General features: G+C 57.5%; 1 protein-coding gene and 1 long non-coding RNA gene across 2 annotated transcripts; one reads left to right on the forward strand and one right to left on the reverse strand.

Moving 5' to 3' along the window:
* Window positions 1-8807: 8807 nt before the first annotated feature.
* Window positions 8808-17846, reverse strand: NOTUM (notum, palmitoleoyl-protein carboxylesterase). The gene is made up of 11 exons (XM_003913591.5): window positions 17115-17846; window positions 16180-16232; window positions 16009-16104; window positions 15471-15531; window positions 14210-14268; window positions 13705-13807; window positions 12779-12970; window positions 12546-12646; window positions 11608-11755; window positions 10092-10139; window positions 8808-9571 (listed from the first exon to the last, which is right to left on the reverse strand). The coding sequence occupies exons 1-11, from the start codon at window positions 17435-17437 to the stop codon at window positions 9265-9267; spliced, it is 1491 nt and encodes a 496-aa protein (XP_003913640.1). The 5' UTR covers window positions 17438-17846; the 3' UTR covers window positions 8808-9264.
* Window positions 17847-20460: 2614 nt separating this feature from the next.
* LOC103879051 lies at window positions 20461-21309 on the forward strand. Its single transcript, XR_639463.4, has 2 exons — window positions 20461-20778; window positions 20901-21309. It is a non-coding gene; the product is annotated as an uncharacterized LOC103879051 (long non-coding RNA).
* Window positions 21310-22302: the final 993 nt, after the last annotated feature.

Here is a 22302-nt window from a genome sequence, read left to right on the forward strand (position 1 = left end):
TACTAAAAATACAAAAATTGGCCATGCGTGGTGGCAGGCGCCTGTAGTCCCAGCTAGTCGAAAGGCAGAGGCAGGAGAATGGCGTGAACCTGGGAGGCAGAGGTTGCAGTGAGCCGAGAACGTGTCACTGCACTGTAGCCTGGGCGACAGAGCAAGACTCCGTCTCAAAAAAAAAAAAAGGCCGGGCGCGGTGGCTCACGCCTGTAATCCCAGCACTTTGGGAGGCCAAGGCAGGCAGATCACGAGGTCAGGAGATCAAGACCATCCTGCCTAACATAGTGAAACCCTGTCTCTACTAAAAATACAAAAAATTAGCCGGGCGAGGTGGCGGACGCCTGTAGTCCCAGCTACTCGGTAGGCTGAGGCAGGAGAATGGCATGAACCTGGGAGGCGGAGCTTGCAGTGAGCAGAGATGGCGCCGCTGCACTCCAGCCTGGGCGACAGAGCGAGACTCCGTCTCAGAAAAAAAAAAAAAAATTGGCTGGGTGTCGTGTCACACGCCTGTAATCTCAGCTCCTGGGGAGGCTGAGGTAGAAGAATCAGTTGAACGCAGGAGACCGAGGTTGCCATGAGCTGAGATCGCACCACTGCACTTCAGCCTGGGCGACAGAGTGAGAGAGACTCTGTCTCAAAAAAAAAAAAAAAAATTAGTTGGGAGTGGTGGTGCACACCTGTAATCCCAGCTACTTGGGAGGTTGAGGTGGGAGGATTGCTTGAACCCAGGAGGTTGAGGGTGCAGTGAACTGTGATTATGCCATCACACTGCAGCCTGGGCAACACAGTGAGACCCCATCTCCGAAAGTAAATCAATAAATAATAAAATGAGGAAAGTACTTCCCTGAGTTCTGTGTCACTCCAGCAAAGTCACCAAACTGGAGGAGGGGCCATGGGAACCTCAGTTGGCCCGAAGGTGGGTGACACCTGCTACATTTGGCCGTCTGTCCTCAGGTTCCACATCCAAGTATTTAAGAAATCTCGGCCGGGCGCGGTGGCTCAAGCCTGTAATCCCAGCACTTTGGGAGGCCGAGACGGGTGGATCACGAGGTCAGGAGATCGAGACCATCCTGGCTAACACGGTGAAACCCCGTCTCTACTAAAAATACAAAAAACTAGCCGGGCGAGGTGGTGGGCGCCTGTAGTCCCAGCTACTCGGAGGCTGAGGCAGGAGAATGGCGTGAACCTGGGAGGCGGAGCTTGCAGTGAGCCGAGATCGCCACTGCACTCCAGCCTGGGTGACACAGCGCGAGACTCCGTCTCAAAAAAAAAAAAAAAGAAATCTCGAACTGAAAATACAAAATATACTGCCCCAGCACGGTGGGTCACGCCTGTAATCCCAGCACATTGAGAGGTTGAGGCAGGCAGATCACCTGAGGTCAGGAGTTTGAGACCAGCCAGGCCAACATGGTGAAACCCCGTTTGTACTAAAAATACAAAAATTGGCCATGCGTGGTGGCAGGTGCCTATAGTCCCAGCTACTCGGAAGGCTGAGGCAGGAGAATGGCGGGAACCCGGGAGGCAGAGGTTGCCGTGAGCTGAGATCGTGCCACTGCACTCCAGCCTGGGTGGCAGAGCGAGACTCCATTACAAAGAAAAAGAAAAGAAAATACAAAAAACAAAAATAAAACAGTAAATAAGGCTGGGCGCGGTGGCTCATGCCTGTACACCCAGCACCGTGGGAGGCCGAGGTGGGTGGATCACCTGAAGTCAGGAGTTTGAGACCAGCCTGACCAACCAACATGGTGAAATCCCGTCTCTACTAAAAATACAAAAATTAGCCAGGCATGGTGGTATGTGCCTGTAATCCCAGCTACTCCAGAGGCTGAGGCAGGAGACTCGCTTGAACCTGAGAGGTAGAGATTGCAGTGAGCCGAGATCATGCCACTGTACTTTAGCCTGGGTGACAGAGGGAGACTCCATCTCAAAAATAATAATAATAATAATACAAATAATACAAATTTAAAAAACAATATGATGTAACAACTGTTTACATAGAATTTACATAGCAGGTGTTATAAGTAATCTAGAGGTGATTTGAGTCCACAGGAGGCAGTGCAGAGGTTATATGCAAAGAACATGCCATTTTGTATCAGGGACTCCAGCCTTGTGGATTTTGGTGTTTTGGAGGTCCTGGATCCCATCCCCCAAGGATACAAAGGGACAGCTGTACTTGGGACTGGCATCAGAAATGGAGGACACGCTTGTGGGACTGAGACCTTAGCCTGCAGGATCGGATACCGTCTGCAGGGAGAAAGTGTCACGATGGAACAGGGCTGGAGGACACCTAGCGCGTGTCGGCTGGAGACTCGCTTGGTGTTTGGGGAAAATCCCCACACACATTTTGGTGACCAGAGTTGAAGTGTTCTGTGTTGGATGTTGACTGTTGAGTATGTGAGAGCAGGGAAAACACTGTTTTTTTTTTTTTTCCTGTCTCAGACACCAGCCCAGCCCTGGAGTCAGCCATGTTTCTCTCAGGAACCTGGTTCCTTGTGCTGGGGGAATGGCGTCAGAGACCAAGATATGGGGCCAGGCACATTTTTTGCTACTGCGGTATACATTCACAAATATTTTTATTTTTACTTATTTATTTATTGAAGATGGGGTCTCGCTCCGTGCCCAACCTGGAGTGCAGTGTCGTGATCTCAGCTCCCTGCAACCTCCGCCTCCTGGGTTCAGGAGATTCTCCTGCCTCAGCCTCCTGGGTAGCTGGAATTATAGGCACGGAGCACCACACCTGGCTAATTTTTCTATTTTTAGTAGAGATGGGGTTTCACCATGTTGGTCAGGCTGATCTTGAACTCCTGACCTCAGGTGATCCGTCCACTTCGGCCTCCCAAAGTGCCGGGATTACCGGAGTAAGCCACCGCGCCCAGCGAGCTTTTTTTTTTTTTTAAGTACAGAGTTTAAATTTGCAATGGATGTTGTCACACAGTGGAAGTTCCCTGCTTCTGGTCCCTGGGTAGCAAAGGCTACGCCTCAGCCATCGCTGCTGGAAGAGACACGGCTCAGTGTTGGGTGAATGTCCTGAGTGTTTTCATTCCAGAGAATGAAAGGTGCCAACCGTCCTGGGAAAGGTGAGAAGTCAGCGTGGACAGCCTGGGGTCACCGTCACCACGGAGCTACAGGCCAGCGTCCTCTTCGTGTCCTAGGGCTCGTTTTGTCCCTGGACCTGCAGGAAAGTGTGGCACCAATTGACTGATTGACCATTAGGTGAGCTGGGCCTCTCTCTCTTTCGGCACAAACGTGGGAAGAAAGGGTTTATTCACTGGTGAAATCCCTTTGGGCCCAACCCACAAGTGTCCTGTTCAGTGAGCCTGGTCCCTCGACATACCACCATCCGCCCTCAGGTCCCTTTCAGCCACCTCAGAGGAGCAAACGTCAGGGCTACTGGACCGCAGTGCTCAAGCCAGAGTTGGCCAGGAGCCAGCACCTCGCATGTGGTTCCCCAGCTCCGACAGCACTGCAGGCCCCGCCCTCCCAGCAAAGGCCATAGCCCTCCCCAGACGGGGCGACAGCCAGGCCTCTTTCAGGTCCCCCAGCCCCCTCTCCCTCCAGAGCTCTGTCCTTGTGGGGAGTCCTGTCCAAGGCCCTGCCTGGAGGTTTGGCTCTGGAGGCCCCGAGGAGGAGACCACCAGACTCCCCAGACCCCTTCTCTCACCTCCAGCCCTTGGTCTCCACGTCTCTGACCTTGTTGTCTCCTGTGGCTGCTGGGACTGCATGGATTCCCACCAGAGACTACATAGGAGCCCAGAGGGGGATGGTGGACAGGCCACTTGGCTCTGCCTGGGGTGGCAGACACCTGCCCATGGGCACCAGTCCTTCCCGGGTATTCTCAGGCCCAGGGGGATCGTGGACAAGCCACTTGGCTCTGCCTGGGGTGATAGACACCTGCCCATGGGCACCAGTCCTTCCTGGGTATTCTCGGGCCCAGGGCAGCCCTGACTCATTGGCACAGAGAGTCAGACCCCAGGACATGTCCCCAGGGCACAGGGTCTCTACAGTCCCGGTCACTCTGGGAATGGAGCTGTGGCCGCAGGGCAGGTGTGAAGCTCAGGCTGGCCTGGCCTCAGCATCCTCCTCTAACCCTTATAGTCACACTGCCTCTCTGGGCCTGTTTCTTTGTAAACTGGAGTATTTTATTTTATTTTTTGAGTCAGAATCTTGCTCTGTCACCCAGGGTGGAATGCAGTGTTGTGATCTTGGCTCACTGCAACCTCTGCCTCCTGGGTTCAAGCAATTCTCGTGCCTCAGCCTCCCAAGTAGCTGGGACTACAAGCACCTGTCACCACGCCCAACTAATTTTTTGTATTTTTAGTAGAGACGGGGTTTCACCATGTTAGCCAGGATGGTCTCGATCTCCTGACCTCGTGATCTGCCCGCCTCAGTCTCCCAAAGTGCTGGGATTACAGGCATGAGCCACTGCGCCTGACCTTTTTTTTTTTTGGTATTTTTAGTAGAGACGGGGTTTCACCGTGTTGCCCAGGCTGGTCTCAAACTCCTGGTCTCAAGCGATCCACCCACCTTGGCCTCCCAAAATGCTGAGATTACAGGCATGAGCTAGTGTGCCTGGCTTGTAAACTGGCGTTTATAATGAAACCTACCTTGTGGGGCTACTTGGGGATCACATGACAATTGGCATGAAATGCTTTGCTTAGAAAGCTCCACCCACAACGGTGCCCAGGGTTGGCGTTGGTGTGACCTCGGTATTATCAAAACTACAGAGATGTGTGTGTGTGTGTGTGTGTGTGTGTGTGTGTTTCGAGACAGAGTCTTGCTCTGTCGCCCAAGCTGGAGTGCCGTGGCACAATCTCGGCTCACTGCAACCTCCACCTCCCGGGTTCAAGCAATTCTCCTGCCGCAGCCTCCCAAGTAGCTGGGATTACAGGTGTGTGCCCCCACACCCGGCTAATTCTTGTATTTTTAGTAGAGACAGGATTTCACCATGTTGGCCAGGCTGGTGTTGAACTTCTGACCTCAAGTGATCCGCCTGTCTCAGCCTCCCAAAGTGCTGGGATTACAGGAGTGAGCCACTGCGTCTGGCCTGTTTTTTTTTTTTTTTTTTTGAAACAGGGTCTTGCTCTGTCACTCAGGCTGGAATGCACTGGCACAATCACTGCTCACTGCAGCTGTGACTTCCCAGGTTTAAGCGATCCTCCTACCTCGGCCTCCCGAGTGGCTGGGACCAGAGGTGTGCATCACCACCCCCAGCCAATGTTTTAATTTTTTTTTTTTTTTTTTTTTGGAGACAGGGGTCTCCCTATGTTGCCCAGGCTGGTCTCAAACTCCTGGGCCGAAGCGATCATCTCACCCTGGCCTCCCAAAGTGCTGGGGAGACAGGCTAGAGCTTCACGTTCTTGTCCCAGGAATCCCACATCTGGGGTTTAGCCCACAGACATACTTGCCCTTATGCAATGTGATGACCACACGACAAGGCTGTGCACGAGCACCCTTTGCACCTGAGTGTGCAGGAGAGCCCTCCGCAGGCCCTGGACTGTCACACCTTTGGCAGCTTGCTGCGCACCCTGAGACACAGTGTTAAGAGGAGGAGACACCAGTGTGTGATGTGTAGCCATCTGTGTAAAAGAAAAAATCGCATGCATGTCAATGTGTGTGGGCGCAAGTCACCCAGGTGCCGAGGCAAGAGACCGAGGGCATGAGCTGTTCCAGTCTAATAAAATATGTAAAACAACAAGAGAGATAGTAGATCTAGATCATACACATGATTGTATATGAATATCATCAATCATTAGTTTGTAACAATTACTCTTTCCTCCAATATTATAATAATCCTCGCTCTACAATCATAACCTAGGAAAAACCAGGCCATACAGAGATAGGAGCTGAGGGGACATAGTGAGAAGTGACCGGAAGACCAGAGTGCGAGCCTTCTGTTATGCCCGGGCAGGGCCACCAGAGGGCTCCCTGGTTTAGCGGTAATGCCAGCGTCTGGGAAGACGCCCGTTGCCAGCGGACGGTGGTCTAGCGGTAGCGTCAGTGCCAAGGAAAACCGCCCGCGACTTAGCAGACCGGGAAAGGGAGTCTCCTTTTCCCGGGGGGAGTTTAGAGAAGACTGTAGTCCTCCCCTTCTTGTGGAGGGCCTGACATCAGTCAGACCCACCCCCAGTTATCCGGAGGCCTAACATCTCCTTGTGATGCTGTGCTTCAGTGGTCACACTGGTCCGCCTTCATGTTCCATCCTGTACACCTGGCTCTGCCTTCTAGGTAGCAGTAGCAAAATTAGTGAAAGTACTAAAAGTCTCTGATATGCAGAAATAATGGCACATAGGCTGTCTCCTCTCTCTCTCCTCTCTTTCTCTCTGCATCGGCTCCCAGGCAGGGAAGGGCCCCCTGTCCAGTGGACCCGTGACCCACTTGACCTTACCTATCTTTGGAGATGGCTCACACTCCTTATCCTGCCCCTTTGTTTTGTATCCAATAAATATCAACGCAGCCTGGCATTCGGGGCCACTACTGGTCTCCGTGTTTTGGTGGTAGAGGTCCCCGGGCCCAGCTGTCTTTTCTTTTCTCTCTTTGTCTTGTGTCTTTATTTCTACAATCTCTTGTCTCTGCACATGGGGAGAAAAACCACCGACCCTGTGGGGCTGGTCCCTACAAATGTGTGCACCTGTTTACTGGAATTTTCACAAAATGATCTCTGGGAATATCCACAAGGTAGCGCTGTTTGCCCTTGGAGCAGAGCCAGGGAGCCTGGGCTGGGGGGGAAATGGACATTCACCTTCATACCTTCTGCATCTTTTGAATTTTGAACCACGTGCACGAATGACCTGGTAGAAATAAATAAAATGCAAACGTTTAAGGAATTGTAAGCTGGGTAGGAAGCATTCTGGGTTGATAAGAGTTTTGAAACTAGGGGCTGGGCGGAGTGGCTCACACCTGTAATTCCAGCACTTTGGGAGGCCGAGGACGGCAGATCACCTGAGGTCAAGAGTTTGAGACCAGCCTGGCCAACATGGCAAAACCCCATCTCTACTAAAAATATAAAAATTAGGCCGGGCATGGTGGCTCAAGCCTGTAATCCCAGCACTTTGGGAGGCCGAGACGGGCGGATCACGAGGTCAGAAGATCGAGACCATCCTGGCTAACACGGTGAAACCCCGTCTCTACTAAAAATACAAAAAACTAGCTGGGCGAGGTGGCGGCGCCTGTAGTCCCAGCTACTTGGGAGGCTGAGGCAGGAGAATGGCGTAAACCTGGGAGGCGGAGCTTGCAATGAGCTGAGATCCGGCCACTGCACTCCAGCCTGGGCGACTGACCTAGACTCCGTCTCAAAAAAAAAAAAAAAAATTAAATTAAATTAAAAAATAATAAAATAAAATAAAAATTAGCCGGGCATGGTGGGCACATGCCTGTGATTCCAGCTACTCGGGAAGCTGAGGCAGGAGAATCACTTGAGCCCAGAAGGCAGAGGTTGTAATGAGCTGAGATTGTGCCACTGCACTCCAGCCTGGGAGATACAGTGAGACTCCGTCTCAAAAAAAAAAAAAAAAAAAAAAAAAATTTTTTGTTTTGTTTTGTTTTGTTGGTTTTTTTTTGTTTGTTTTTTTCTGAGACAGAGTCTTGCTCTGTTGCCCAGGCTGGAGTGCAGTGGTGCAATGTCGGCTCAGTGCAACCTCTGCCTCCTGGGCTCAAACAATTCTGCCTCAGCCTCCCGAGTAGCTGGGATTACAGATGCATGCCACCACACTCAGCTAATTTTTAATATTTTTGGTAGAGACAGAGTTTCATCATGTTGGTCAGACTGGTCTCAAACCCCTGACCTCGTGATCTGCCTGCCTCAGTCTCTCTAAGTGCTGGGATTACAGGTGTGAGCCACTGCGCCTGGCAAGAATTTTGAAACGGGACAGAACCAGGGATCGCATAGCTCTCTCAATGTGACAAATGCCTCTGAGTCGCTCACTTGGAAATGGTTCATCCTATCTTATGCGAATTTTTTTTTTTTTTTTTGAGATGGAGTCTCGCTCTGTCACCCAGGCTGGAGTGCAGTGGCCGGATCTCAGCTCACTGCAAGCTCCGCCTCCCGGGTTCACGCCATTCTCCTGCCTCAGCCTCCTAAGTAGCTGGGACTACAGGCGCCCGCCATCTCGCCCGGCTAGTTTTTTGTATTTTTTGTATTTTTTAGTAGACACGGGGTTTCACTGGGTTAGCAAGGATGGTCTCAATTTCCTGACCTCGTGATCCGCCCGTCTCGGCCTCCCAAAGTGCTGGTATTACAGGCTTGAGCCACCATGCCTGGGCTGTTATGCGAATTTCTTCCCAATAAAAAAAATATAAAAAGGGGCCAAGTACAGTGGCTCACACCTGTAATCCCAGCACATTGGGAGGCTGAGCAGCGAGGATGGCTTGAGCCCAGGAGTTCAAGACCAGTCTGGGCAACAAAGGGAAATTCCATCTCTACAAAAAATTCAAACAGTAGTTGGGTGTGGTGGCGCGTGCCTGTAACCCCAGCTATTCGGGAGGCTGAAGTGGGGGAATTGCTTGAGCCCAGGGGTTCAAGGCTGCAGTGAGCTGTGATTGTGCCACTGCACTCCAGCCTCGGCAACACGAGATCCTGTCTCTAAATAAATGAATAAGTAAAAAGAAACGCAGCTACTACCACCCGCCCTGGGAAGTGGGCACCTGCGGAAGGGTTGAAGGGAAGCAGGGCCCCCCCAGAAGACCCTGCTCTGAGTCTGTGCATCCAAGAAGGGGTCAGAGCTGGGGAGTCCCCATGGCTCCTCCCTGGGTCTCCCTGCTGCCCTGGGGCCGGGGAGGGGAGGGAGAGGTGTGAAGTGTATGAAGCAAATAAACAGTGAGGTTCTTTTTTGTCTCTTTTTTAAAAATCATTTTTAAAAAGTTACAAAACAATATCATTCATCATATATTTCTTATTTTCCTTTTTTTAAAAATTAAAGTAATAAAAAAGTCACTTTATAAAATAATATAAAAGGGCTTGATGGGTGGGGCCAGGTGGGGGCTGTCTGAGCTGGTGGGCTGAGGAATCCAGTGCTTCTCTTCTGGCTCCCCACTCGTCATCGGGAAGGGCCCCCAGGTCACAGCTGGGGATGACAGCAGGTCCTTTTTCTCTGGCTGGGCTGTGGGAGAGGGGCAGGGAAAGCCGGGGCAGGGAGGGTGGTGGGCAGACCCAGGCAGAGGGACGGCTGGGGCCCTGTCCTGAAGAGATAGGAGGGCCTGCTGGTGGGGGTGAGGTGGCACTGGGGCAGCGGTGGCTGGGCCCCTCAGTGCTGGCATCTCCTTCAAACGGTCCGTCTAGCTTCCGTCGCTCAGCAGCCCCAGCAGCTTGCTGGGCTCCAGTCCCTGCTGCTGGGCCACCGTCTGCACGTCGAAGCCCATGTGCATGAGGAACTGGGCCACGTTCATCTCTTGCCCCGTGAACTGGTCTCGGACGGTGGGGCATGAGGGGTTGCAGTGGGGCCAGGGGCAGCTGTCCACCAGGTGGACGGGGCAGCCCTTGAGGGGGGTCTTGCTGGTCTTGTGGCTGTCATGGAGGCTCCTGTCCCAGCAGTGCAGTGCTCGGGGCAGCGATGTCCCCTTCACCTGGACATCAGTCCAGTGGCTGCAGAGGAAAACCAGGCGGGTCACATGGAGGGAGGGGCATCAACACTGAGGTGGCTTTTTTTTTTTTTTTTGAGACCAGGCTGGAGTGCAATGGCATGATCTTGGCTCACTGCAACCTCCGCCTCCCGGGTTCAAGCGATTCTCCTGCCTCAGCCTCCCGAGTAGCTGGATTACAGGCGCCCGCCACCACGCCCGGCTAAGTTTTTGTATTTTTAGTAGAGACAGGGTTTCACTACATTGGCCAGGCTGGTCACGAACTCCTGACCTCAGGTGATCCGCCCGCCTCGGCCTCCCAAAGTGCTGGGATTACAGGCGCGAGCCACTGTGCCCAGCCCAGGGCTGAGTCTTAATTCTTGCCATACAGCTGTTGGTACAAGTGGCTCTGGCACCCCTACAAGGAAATCCCGCCCCTAGAAAGGCCAAGAAGAGGCCCATGGGAGGCCAAGTGCGGTTGAGGAACCTGTGGACTTTTTAAGTTGATGTCACGGACACAAGCTGCCCAGAGCAAGGACACTGACCTCCGGATGATGATCTCATGGGAGAGGCAGGCAGGGGCAAAGCTGGCTCTGTTGGAGAGGAGACAGTGGCTTGTGAGCTCCCCAACCCCTCAGCCCCTTTTCCACCCCCAGTCCCCTAGAGCTGTCCCCAGCCTGGCCATCGCCCCTTCCTGTTGCTGTGGCTGCCAGCTGCTCCTCTGACCCAGGCCTCCCCCTAGTCGGCCAGCTCCCGGCTGACCCTTATCCCTTTGTGCCTCAAATCCCTGCCCAGAGTCCACCTCTTCCAGGCAGGCCCTCCCAGGTGGTGGCAGGAGGCTGTCCCAGACAGGCAAATATTCTGCTACTATCCAGAACTCTACTTTTATTTTGTTTTGAGTTGGGGTCTGGCTCTATCGCCCCAGCTGGAGTGTAGTGGTACAATTGAAGCTTGCTTGCCTCCCGCAGGCAAGGTTAGCTCACTGTAACCTTGAACTCCTGGGCTCAAGTGATCCTCCTGCCTCAGCCTCCTGAGTAGCTGGGATTACAGGTGACACTACCTGTATAATTTTTGTATGTGCAGTACAATTTTGTATGTGCAGATAATTTTTGTATGTGCAGTAGAGACAGGGTTTCACCGTATTGCCCAGGCTGGTCTTGGACTCCTGGCCTCCAGCAATCCTGCTGCCTTGGCCTCCCAAAGGGGTGGGATCACAGCCATGAGCCAGCGTGCCAGGCCCAAGACCTCTGTCTCTCTCTGTATATACAGAGAGAGAAAGGGTGTTTTATACATACATATATATGTGTGTGTGTGTGTGTGTGTGTATGTGTATTTTTTTTTTTTTTTTTGAGACGGAGTCTCGCTCTGTCGCCCAGGCTGGAGTGCAGTGGCCAGATCTCAGCTCACTGCAAGCTCCGCCTCCCGGGTTCACGCCATTCTCCGGCCTCAGCCTCCCGAGTAGCTGGGACTACAGACGCCCGCCACCTCGCCCGGCTAGTTTTTTTTTTTTTTTTTTGTATTTCTTAATAGAGACGGGGTTTCACCATGTTAGCCAGGATGGTCTCGATCTCCTGACCTCGTGATCCGCCCGTCTCGGCCTCCCAAAGTGCTGGGATTACAGGCTTGAGCCACCGCGCCCGGCCGTGTATGTGTATTTTTTGAGATGGAGTCTTATTCCGTCACGTAGGCTGGAGTGCAGTAGCACGATCTCAGCTCGCTGCAACCTGCGCCTCCTGGTTCAAGTGATTCTCCTGCCTCAGCCTCTTGAGTAGCTGGGATTACAGGTGCCTGCCACTACACCAGACTAATTTTTGCATATTTTGTGGAGATGGGCTTTCGCCATATTGGCCAGGCTGGTCTCGCACTCCTGACCTCAGGTGATCTGCCTGCATGGGCATCCCAAAGTGCTGGGATTACAGGCATGAGTCATCGTGCCCGGCCTACAAAACCTCTATTTTTTTTGTTTTGTTTTGTTTTTTCTTCTTTTGTTTTTTCAGGACCTCTATTTGTAAATCAAGAGGGAGCTACTCGGCGTGGGGCTCCCGGGGCCCACGCACTCACGGCACGTCCTTAAGCGTGTGGCGCAGCTCGCGGCCGAGGTTCTGGATGTACAGTCGTTGGCTCTCCTGTACCGGCTGCCCCGTCAGGTGCACGTTATCCACCGTCAGCTGTGCCTCATCAAACAGCCACTGCACCACGAACACGGGGCCTGCGGGCAGCAGGGCTCAGTTCGGCCTCCCCATGACCCCTGCTGCTGCCCCACATCCTAGGCTCAGAGCTCAGCACTCCCAGGCCCCCTGCAGTGCCGCTCACCCCAGGCTCAGAGCTCAGCACTCCCAGGTCCCTGCTGCTGCCCCTGACCCCAGGCTCAGAGCTCAGCACCCCCCCGGCCCCCTGCAGTGCCGCTGAGGCTCACAGGCCAGCTAGCCTTGGCCCAACTCTCCCCAGGGGTATCAGTCATAAGCCCCCACAGAATGTGGCTTCCTTCTTTCAAACCAGCCTTTTTATAATCCATAGGTTCATAATTAACTAACTACATAAACTGCGTTTCCTTGAAGAAGGGCTCTTGTTAACTCCTCCATGACCTTGGCCTGGTTCTCAGCGACTCCACTTTCACCAAAATTTGGTGATGATGCCCTTGCACGTAACCTCACCATTCCTCAGAGTGTGGGACTGGGGAGGAACCGGCCCGGGGTCCTGCAGCAGGGAGGGGCAGCATGGGGATGAGCTCGAAAGCACATCCCTAGCCCCCGGTATAGACAGGGTGACTACCTGCCCCACTTTGCCTGGGACTGGGGGGTGTCAGTGCTGAGGGCAGGCAAGTCCCAGGCACGCTGCAGCGACTGGTCCCCCTGGCACACAGCCGGCCTCCTCCCTGGACCAGGGCAGTGGTTTCTAAGCCCAGCCTGAGAGACTGGAGTCCACGCTGGATTTTCAGAAGCAAGGAAGTGTGGCCACCCCACTGCTGCCCTGTGTGCTCCGCTCGGCCGCCCACTCACAGCGCAGCGTCGGGTAGATCTTATAGCCAAAGAAGCAGTTCCACTCCTCGCCCTCCTGGAACTGGCGTCGGCAGCGCTCCGGGACGACCCCGTTCCAGTACCTGGAGCCACAAACACAGGTTAGGCTGCTGTGGGCCTCGTCCCCCGGAGCTCCCCGCCCACAGATGCCACTCCACCCAGGCCCTTTTGGGGCCGAGCTGCAGCGCAGGAATGGGCCCTCCCCACTGGCGCACCTGATGCCACGGCGGATGGCCTCTGTGGGCGCACATGTGATGGTGTCGACGCAGTCTGTGTGGCGATACTGCTTGTTGTCCAGGAACCAGCCGGAGTCAGCCAGGCCTCGCACCTGGATGGCGGGGTAGCCCAGCTCCTCCAGCTGCTCAGCCACACGGTCCACATTCAGCAGCACCCCGGTGCCCCCCGCACTGCAAGGAGGGCCAGATGTGAGGCCAGGTGGCTGGGGAGAGGCACTCACCTCCCCCCCAAGTCTGCTCAGCGTCAGCCCCTGCCCCAAGGTGGGCAGGAGTCCTGATGCGTTCTGAACTGCGGATGCATTTTACATTCTCTGTTCATGTGCAAGACCCATGGTTGTCCCCTCCAGAACAGTCCAGGGCTGAGGCTGGCAGGTCACATGTCCTTGACACAGCCAGGCTCTCCCCTCTCTCCTCCCTTTCCTCTCTCTGTCTCTTTAACTCAGTTTCCTTATCTGAAAATGAAGATAAACTACATGGCCTCAGGCCCCTTCATCTGTTCCCCATATGTCCCCTGGGTCTCCTGCATGCCTGCTGGGATACAGGGACCCACAGGGGTGATCCTCACCTACCGGGCCCTGGAGAAGGGGTGTTACACCATGGCCAACCTCTAACCAACGACCTAGGTCCCTGCGGCCCGAACCTTCCGCTATATCCAACAACCATGGGGTCCAGAAACATCCTCTAGACAGCGTCCGGTTACCCAGCACTCTGAAGCCAGGCCTCAGAGACGTCCCCAATGATGTGGGTTCTCCCAGCTCCAGCCTCTCACCCTCCCAGCCACCTGCCAAGATATGCACAGACTCCACCCCCTCCTCGCCTCCCATACACCCCCACCCCACACCCCTTCTATGCACCCTGCACACCGTCCTCGCCCCTCACCTCCAGCCCCTGCCCGCCCTGCCCACCTGCTCCCGGCCAGCAGCAGCACCTTGGCCCCGCTCAGCCCTCTGCCCAGAAGCTCCCGCACCACCTCCTGGATGATGAGGGCACCCATGAAGGCATACTCGTCTGCAAGAGGGACGGGGTGGCCTCAGGTAGGGGCCTGGGCAGAGGGAACCACCTCCTACCCCAGAATGGCTGGCAGAGGAGTTCTTGCCCTGCTGGGGGACTAGGGGGAATCTTCTGAGGTGGGGTCAGGGGCTGGGGTAGACTGGAGGAAGGTGGGTGCACCAGGCCATGCTGGGGCCTCCTCCCCAGGGAATATTCAGAAATAAGGACCCCTCACAGTCGTGGACAAGCGAGCAGTGAATGCGTGGGTCAGGCACCCTGGGACATACTGTCAAGGGCTTTGAAAGTGAGACAAGGCTGAGAGTCAGCTTTTCCCCAGAATCCCCCCGTCCCGCCTCGTCCCTGCCCTGCCGTCCTGCCTTGTCCCTGCCCTGCTGTGCCCTGGGAAGGTCGGGGACTCACTCTTCTCAGACTTGGATGAAGCCCCACTCCAAACATCACTGGAGCAGTAGGGGATGAAGCTGCAACACAGAACAGAATGAGACTGTCACAGAGCCTGCTGCCCGGCAGCCTCCAGAAAGGACCCCCAGGACAGGACCCCCAGAAAAGACTGACCAGGACAGGACCCCAGGAAGGCCAACCCAGACAGGGACTTCCGGGAAGGGCTAACCCAGGACAGGACCTCCCAGGAAGGCACTTCAACCCAGACAGAACCCTCCAGGACTCCAGGACAGGACCCCCCTGAGGAAGGACCATCCCAGGACAGGACCCCCAGGAAAGGCCAACCCGGGACAGGACCCCCCCAGAAAGGGCCAACCCGGGACAGGACCCCCCCAGGAAGGGCCAACCCAGGACAGGACCCCCAGGGCACTTCACGGTGACAGGACTCACGAGTGGGGAAGGACCATCCTAGGACAAGAGCCCCCCAGGAAGGACCAACTCAGGATAGAACCCACGCCCCAGGAAGGGCCAGCCCAGGATAGGACCCCCCCCCAGGAAGGACCAACCCAGGACAGGACCCCCCAGCAAGGAAGGACCATCCCAGAATAGAGCCCTCACAAGAAAGACCCCCAGGATAGAACCCATCCCCCAGAAAGGACCAATCCAGGACTGGACCCTTCCAGGAAGGGCCAACCCAGGACAGGAACCCCCTCCAGGAAGGGCCATCCCAGGACAGGACCCCTCTCCAGGAAGGGCCAACCCAGGACAGGACCCCCCAGGAAGGACCAATTCAGGACTGACCTTCCAGGAAGGGCCAACCCAGACAGGAACCCTCCAGGAAGGGCCATCCCAGTGACAGGACCCTCTCCAGGAAGGGCCAACCCAGGACAGGACCCCCAGGAAGGACCATCCCAGGACAAGACCCCCAGGAAGGCTAACCGGCGGACAGGGTTCCCAGGAAGGAAGGATCATCCTGGTAACAGAACTCCCCCAAGAAAGACCCCCATGAGAAGGACCAACCCAGGACAGAACCCCCCTCAGGAATGATCATCCCAGGACAGGACCCCTCCCCCCCGCAGGAAGCACCATCCCAGGGCAGGACCCCCTCATCGCCAGGGAAGAAACGCCTCCAGAATCCCTCTAGGACAGGACCTCCCCAGAAGGACCATCCAGAACAGGACCCCCAGGAAAGACCATCCCAGGACATGACCCCCCAGGAAGGACCCCCGGAAAGAACCACCCTCCAGGCAGGACTCCCAGGCAGGACCCTGCACCCCCTTACACCATGTTTGCGTTCCACCAGTAGGGGTTCTCCTCCGGCTGTGAGGACAGGATCCCTGTGCCTGGGGACACAGAGGCAGTGGGTCTTTCTAGCGGGAGGAGGCTGTGTAGGGACGGGTCTGGGAACCCCTGGCGACGAGTAGGGGTTCCTACTTGACCCCAGCAAGGGAGGTGTGCTGGTGCTGCTGGCCTGAATCAAGGTTGCCGGGAAAGTGCAGGGCAGTCGGGTTTAGTTACCCCGGGAAGACACCACGGCCACGGTGCCCGGCTGGGCTACGACACCAGGTCTGACCTTGACTTCAATCCCCTGCCCTGCTTTGACCCCGGGGAGGGCCAGAACTGCTGGGTAAGCGCCTGAATGTTAATGTGGAATGGACCCCAAAGGGCGAGAGTGAAGGGCGCCCCCTGCTCTTAGGAAACCCGGGCGCCGGGCTGGGCACGATGTGCGGGGCGGGGGCCTCGCTGGGGCTCCAGGGCGCGGGCGCGGCTTCCTCCCGGGCCTCACGTCGAGGCCGCCTTCTCCAGGGCCCGCTGCTGACCTGTGCGAGTGCGCGGCCAGTCCCGGGAGCTCATGAGGCGCCGCATGGTGTTGTATCTAGAGTCGCAGTTCTCGCGGTTGAAGCAGTACCAGCCGCCTGCGGACACGGCCACCGCTCAGGCCCGCGCGCGCAGAGAACCCCGGCCTCCCCCAGCCTCGACCCCGGACGCACCTTCCAGGAAGAGGAGCCACCGCCGGCTGCCCCTGGACTCCTTCAGGTAGTAGCTGCGGGGAGGACGCACCGTGGGGGGTCGGCCGGGGCTGCAGCCCCGCCGCGCCCCGCGCGCCCAGCTCTGGCGGAGGGAACGCGCCACCTGTTCCGGCCGTGCGCGGCGGTCGCACGGGGGCGCCCTCGGCCAGGCCCACGCGGAGCTCAGGGACGGCGGCGGTCCCGGGAGGTGGCGCTCGCGGGTCGGGGAACGGGCCGCGCGGGGCTGTGGTGCGTGGAAAATCCCCACGTCCAGCCCAGCGCGCGTCCCGTTGTCACCTCGGCGCGGGCGGCGGTCCTCCCGGGGCGCTCGGCGGCTCTCGAAGCATGAAACGCGTCCGCACGGAAGGAGCGCGCATGGCGGGGGCACGGGACGCTGCGGGGAGCGCGGGAGGCACCGACCCGGCGGGGGAGCCTTCCTGCCGAGCCCCGACCCCACGCCCACGTCTCCCGCTGTCCCTGGGTGTCCTCGGCCTGTTGAGCGCGTGGGCGCCCCCGCCACTCCCCGACCCCCGGCCTCACGTCTTCTATCTACTTCGGGGCTGTGGGGAGGTGGGCAACAAGCCTCTCCCGCCCCCGGTGTCGCCGGTTCCCGCTAGAGCCAGGCGCGCTCTCGGGCTGCCATCTCCCCGCCCCGGGACCGAAGGACGCCAGCAGAGCGGCTGGGCCCGGAGGCCGAGGGGTCAGTGCCCGAGCTGGCCGGGGACCAGCCCTTCCAGGGCCGCTCCGTTCCCCACACGGAGAGTCACCGAGCCGGGCCCTCCTCGGGGCCAGCACTGCGGGGCTCCCGACGGAAGCCCTTTCTCCCCGGGGAGAGAACGGCCGCGGCCCGCAGGGAAGGTCCAGCCGGAGACCAGGCGCGTCGTGCGGGGCGGGGAGGCGCAGGGCGCCGGCCTTACCCGGCGGGGCTGCCGTCGTTGCAGGTCACCGAGGTGTTGAGCAGAAGGTGCAGGCGCAGGTCCTCGTTGAGCTGCTGCGCGGAGCAGGGGTACAGGGACTGCGCCAGGCTCTTGACCTGCGCCATGAAGCTGTCCATGTTGCCCTCCACGGCCGTGAAGTCCAGCGGGAAGCTCTCCACGGGCTGTCCAGCCGCCGGCGCCGCCTCGGTCCGCGGGGGAGGCGGCGGCTGCTGACCCCGGCGCCGCCAGGTCTTCCTGCCCTCGCTGCCCCCTGCGCAGTGCAGTAGGCCCAGCAGCAGCAGCACACGCACCCCTCGGCCCATGGCCGCGTCCACCTGCGGGGAGCGGGCGGCCTTGAGGCGGCGGCGGCGGAGGGTGCCGGGCCGGGGATGCCGGGGGCACTGGCGCTCCTGCTCCCTCGCCCCCGCTCCCGCCCGCCGGGCCTGGCGGAGAACGCGCGCGCGGCTGGGCGTCGAGGCTCTCGGGGCTGGGTGCCGTCGGCCTCCGCAGCTGGGGCTCCGCGCCCGGCCGTCCGAGGGCAGCGCAGGGTCTGGGTGCGCTGGCTGCGGCCCGCGCCAATGAGCGGCGGGGGCCGAGGCTGGGCTTATTTGCGGGGGCCGCGGCGGCCCGGGTGCCCGCGCGTTAGATGTGCCGCCGCCGCCGCCCGGGCTCGGCGGAGGGGGGAGGGGGCCGCGCTCGCTCTTTTCTTGGCGGAGGCATCGCCTTTTCTTCCCAAACCGCAAGCCTGACGGAGGGGCCTGGACTACCCCGCCGCGGCCGCCGGAGGCGCTCCCGGCCCGGCTCCGTGGGGGGGCAGCGCGGCCGGGCGGCCCCGGCGGCTCCATTCACCGCGGCCAGCCCGGCGCCGCCGCCCCCGCCCCCGGGGCAGCTGGAAGGGGCGGCGGCGACGGGGAGGGGCGAGGCTTTTCCGCGCCGGCGGGAGGAGCGGGACGGGGAACTCCGCCCGCGGCGCAGCTGGCCGCGGCCGACGGGCTGGGGGCGCGGGGCGGGCGAGCTCACCTGGAGCCGCCAGTGTCCCTCCCATCCCCCAGTGCCCAGGCCCAGAGCAGGCCGTGGGGGACTCGGACCCCGGCCCGCATCTCTCCACCCCGCGCAGCCCTGGGGTCCCGCTCTCACCGCGGCCAGCGCGGGCGACCCAGTGGCCCCGTCCTCTCAGCGCCCCTGGCCCTGCGCCGTCCCGCTGGTGCGCCCGGCCCCGCTGCGCTCCCCCTCTGGCGCTGGCGCGGAGCCGCCAGGGACTTTTATCCAGCAGGGCCCCCCGGGATCAAAGCGGCGGCGGACACAGGGCTTCGAGCCGAGGGCTCGGCAGCAGCGGCGCCGGGGCCTCCTAGAGAAGCGGACAGGTGGGGCGCAAGGTCCTCGTTCCCTCGGAGACCTGCGAGATGGACCGCGCGCCCCAGCAAGGCGCCGCGGGGTAGTCGCCCAGTTCTGGGGCGCCCCTGCTGGCGCTGGGGTCAGAGAAGAAGCTACAACTTAAGGAGATCACGGGGCCAGAGGTGAGGTTCTGGATCTCCACCCGCCCCAGCCTGGCTGCTGGCCCCATGACGAGGACCCCAGCCGCCACTAGGGGAGGAGGCCAGGGGTCCAGTGGCTGCCCGCTAGGCCTCTGCTTGGGGCCCTTCATGCCACGAAGGGCACCTGGAGATGCTTCACCTTGGAGAGCACCCCTGTCCACTCCTGAGGTTGCGGGTGGTGGTGTCAGAACAAGGTTCCTGTAGGAAATCAATACTGGACCTGGGTGGACAGGAGTGGCTCAGGAGGCTTCCTGCTGTGGGCAGGGGGTGGGATGGACAAAAGAAAGGGCATACACAGGTCCAGTGGGGTCAGGCAGACTTTCTCCTTGACCCTCTGGTCTGCAGCCTGCTGGGCACCATGACACCCATTTTAAAGATAGGAAACAGGTCTTACATTTCAGGACAAGGATCTAGACCCAAGCAGAGCTTCCAGAATTCCTCCTAATTCAGGACAGTGGGGAGCCTACAGCACCTCGTGGGGCAGGAGAGCAGAAGCGCAGGGCTGTGACTGCAGCCAGGATGTCCCCTGAGCCGAGGGCTGGGGCCCTGTGGATGTCCTCCTTGCCAGCCCCAGGCTGAGTGAGGAGCTTAGGCAGAAAGTCTCAGCACCACTGGCACCTGCAGACAACTGCGTTGCCTGGGCTCTTGTGAAACAGACAGAGCAAACCCTGAGAGCTGTTGCCCCATGCATTTGATGGGTGTAAGGCACCCCAGTGTAAACCACAAGGCCTAAGATCAGGCTGGGGTGCCCTGGAGGTCAGCCTGGCCTAGGGACGTTTTCAAAGAGGGAAGAGGGAGGCAGGCTATTACAAACTCAAGTCCATTCCACAGCCTCCCCCTTCATCACAGGGCGGGTTGCAGCATTTTCCTGACAAGGGGAACTGAGGTTCAGGGACACTAACAGAAGAGCTGAGACTCGCCCTTAGCTCTCTACTCACTCAAAAATCCCCCCTGCTGTCCCCCTGTCATCGGGTCAGTTTAAAGGCCGCGTGTGGGGCTGGCCAGGGGCAGTAGCTTCAGATGCAGGTCCCATCCTGAGGTGTTCTCCCACCCACACCCTGGTGGGGAAGGCTGACCCAGGGCAGATTTCAGCATCCAGCAGGAACCTGTCTGGAGGAGGCCTCTCCCACCGGGTACCTGCTATTCCAAGTCCAGAGTGTGATGGCGTCTTTCAGTTGGCTGCACAGGGTTGATCTCCAAACCGCCCTGGCTCTGAGCCATCTCCTGGTGCAGTGTGGAGATGCCAGGCAAGGCCTGTGACCTTTCCCTATGCCTCAGCTTCCTCTTATTTATTTATTTATTTATTTATTTATTTATTTATTTTTTTTATTTTTTTTTTTTTTGAGACGGAGTCTCGCTCTGTAGCCCAGGCTGGAGTGCAGTGGCCGGATCTCAGCTCACTGCAAGCTCCGCCTCCCGGGTTCACGCCATTCTCCGGCCTCAGCCTCCCGAGTAGCTAGGACTACAGGCGCCCGCCATCTCGCCCGGCTATTTTTTTGTATTTCTTAGTAGAGACGGGGTTTCACTGTGTTCACCAGGATGGTCTCGATCTCCTGACCTCGTGATCCGCCCATCTCGGCCTCCCAAAGTGCTGGGATTACAGGCTTGAGCCACCGCGCCCGGCCATTTATCTTTTTTTGAGATGGAGTCTTGCTCTGTTGCCCAGGCTGGAGTGCAGTGACGTGATCTCAGCTCACTGCAACCTCTGCCTTTCAGGTTCAAGAAATTCTCCTGCCTCAGTTTCCCGAGTAGCTGGGACTACAAGCGTGTGCAATCATGCCTGGCTAATTTTTTTGTATTTTTAGTAGAGACGGGATTTCACTGTATTAGTCAGGATGGTCTCCTGACCTCGCGATCCACCCACCTTGGCCTCCCGAAGTGCTGCGATTACAGGTGTGAGCCACTATGCCCAGCCGCTTTCTCTCCTTTAAAACGGGGGGATGGCCGTGCCTCCGTCAGAGGACTGTTGTGGGATTATAAGAGCCCATTTGTGAAAGTGCATGGCAGGGGTGGCAGTTATGATCGCCGATGAAAATTCCAGGACGGGAGAAGAATATGCGTGTTATAGTCTCTCTGTTATAGATGCAGACATCTCCTGCAATGCAGATGAACCTGCATGTTGAACCACAGTGAGTTCATGTTTTGGTTTATTCAACACTGGTAGCATATGCAAGAAGGGGCTCAAACCCAAGACTTCCCCAGAACCTCTCTGCCCTTCTGTCCACCTCTCCCATCCCCCTCTCCTCTGAAGCCCCTGCCATGACCGGATGACTGACAAGGCTGCAACCACATGGCTGGGGACAGGACTCCTGAGGCTCTGCAGCTGCTCACACCCATGTCCTCCTCTTGACTCACACCAACCGGCTCTGTCCTCACACTTCCCCAGCCCCTGGGGCAGCTTTATCCTCTGCACCTGGAACTCCCCACCCGGAATTTTGAGCACCCAGAGTCTGGCAGCAGCTCCCATGGCAGGTCCTGTGGGCCGGCAGGTGCTGGGCCTCTGCTTCTAGTCCACATGCATCAAGGCAGGGCCACCCTGGCCCTGACAGGTATAAGGAAGGGGGACCCAGGTCCACCAGTAATGGGTCAGATGCTACCTCATGCCCACTAAGATGACCACGATCAAAAACAGAAAATAACAAGTGTGGATGCAGCTGTGGCAACACTGGAGACCTAGAGCATGGCTGTGGGGATAGACAGTGCGGTGGCCACGTCCCTGACCGTGGAAAACAGTTTGGTGGCTCCTCAGTATGTTACACAGAACACGTGACCCAGCAGGCCCACTCCCAGGGATACACCCAGAGAATTGAAGACAAGTGTTCAAACAAAAACTGGCTCACGGATGTTCACAGCAGGACTAGTCACAATAGCCAAAAGGCAGACAACAGCCCCAAAGTCCGTCGGCAGATGAGCGGGTAAAGACAATGGAACGCAGCCATACAACGGAATGTATTCTAGCTGTGAAACCAACCAAGTTCTGACATACGCTGCACTGTGGACGAATCTTAAGGATATCAACCAAGTGACGTGAGCCGGACACTGAAGGGCACATGCAGTGTGATTCAGTTGGAGTGTCCAGAAGAGGCAACTTCACAGAGACAGAAAGTCCGCTGGTGGTTTCCAGGAGGTGGGGAGAAACAGAAACAGGGAGTGATTACTATTGGGTACAGAGTTTCTCTCTCTCTCTCTCTCTTTTTTTTTTTTTTTTGGTTGAGACAGAGTTTTGCTCTGTTACCCAGGCTGGAGTGCAGTGATGCGATCTCGGCTCACTGCAACTTCCGACTCTGAGGTTCCAACAATTCTCCTGCATAGCTGGGATTACAGGCGTGCACCACCACGCCCGGCTAATTGTTTGTATTTTTAGTAGAGATGGGGTTTCACCATGTTGGTCAGCTGGTGTTGAACTCCTGATCTCAGGTGATCCACCCACCTTGGCCTTCCAAAGTGCTGGGATTACAGGCATGAGCCACTATGCCCAGCTAGTACAGGGTTTCTTTTTGGGGTGATTAAAATGTTCTAAAATGGATTGTGGTGGTTGCACAATTTTCTGAATGTACTCTGTCATGTGATTAGATTTTCTTTTTTTTTTTTTTTTTGAGATGGAGTTTTACTCTTGTTGCCCAGGCTGGAATGCAGTGGCTCGATCTTGGCTC

This window comes from Papio anubis, chromosome 17 (genome assembly GCF_008728515.1).
Source record: "Papio anubis isolate 15944 chromosome 17, Panubis1.0, whole genome shotgun sequence".
NCBI classification, from domain to species: domain Eukaryota; kingdom Metazoa; phylum Chordata; class Mammalia; order Primates; family Cercopithecidae; genus Papio; species Papio anubis.

What these genes read in the sequence shown, in the direction of transcription:
- NOTUM (XM_003913591.5), bottom strand. Translation starts at nt 17,437, where the DNA reads ATGGGCCGAGGGGTGCGTGTGCTGCTGCTGCTGGGCCTACTGCACTGC. An exon ending in AACGACGGCAGCCCCGCCGG is followed by an intron (nt 16,233 to 17,114) that starts GTAAGGCCGGCG and finishes TCCTCCCCGCAG; the next exon opens with CTACTACCTGAAGGAGTCCA. An exon ending in CTGCTGCTGGCCGGGAGCAG is followed by an intron (nt 12,971 to 13,704) that starts GTGGGCAGGGCG and finishes CCCTCCTTGCAG; the next exon opens with TGCGGGGGGCACCGGGGTGC.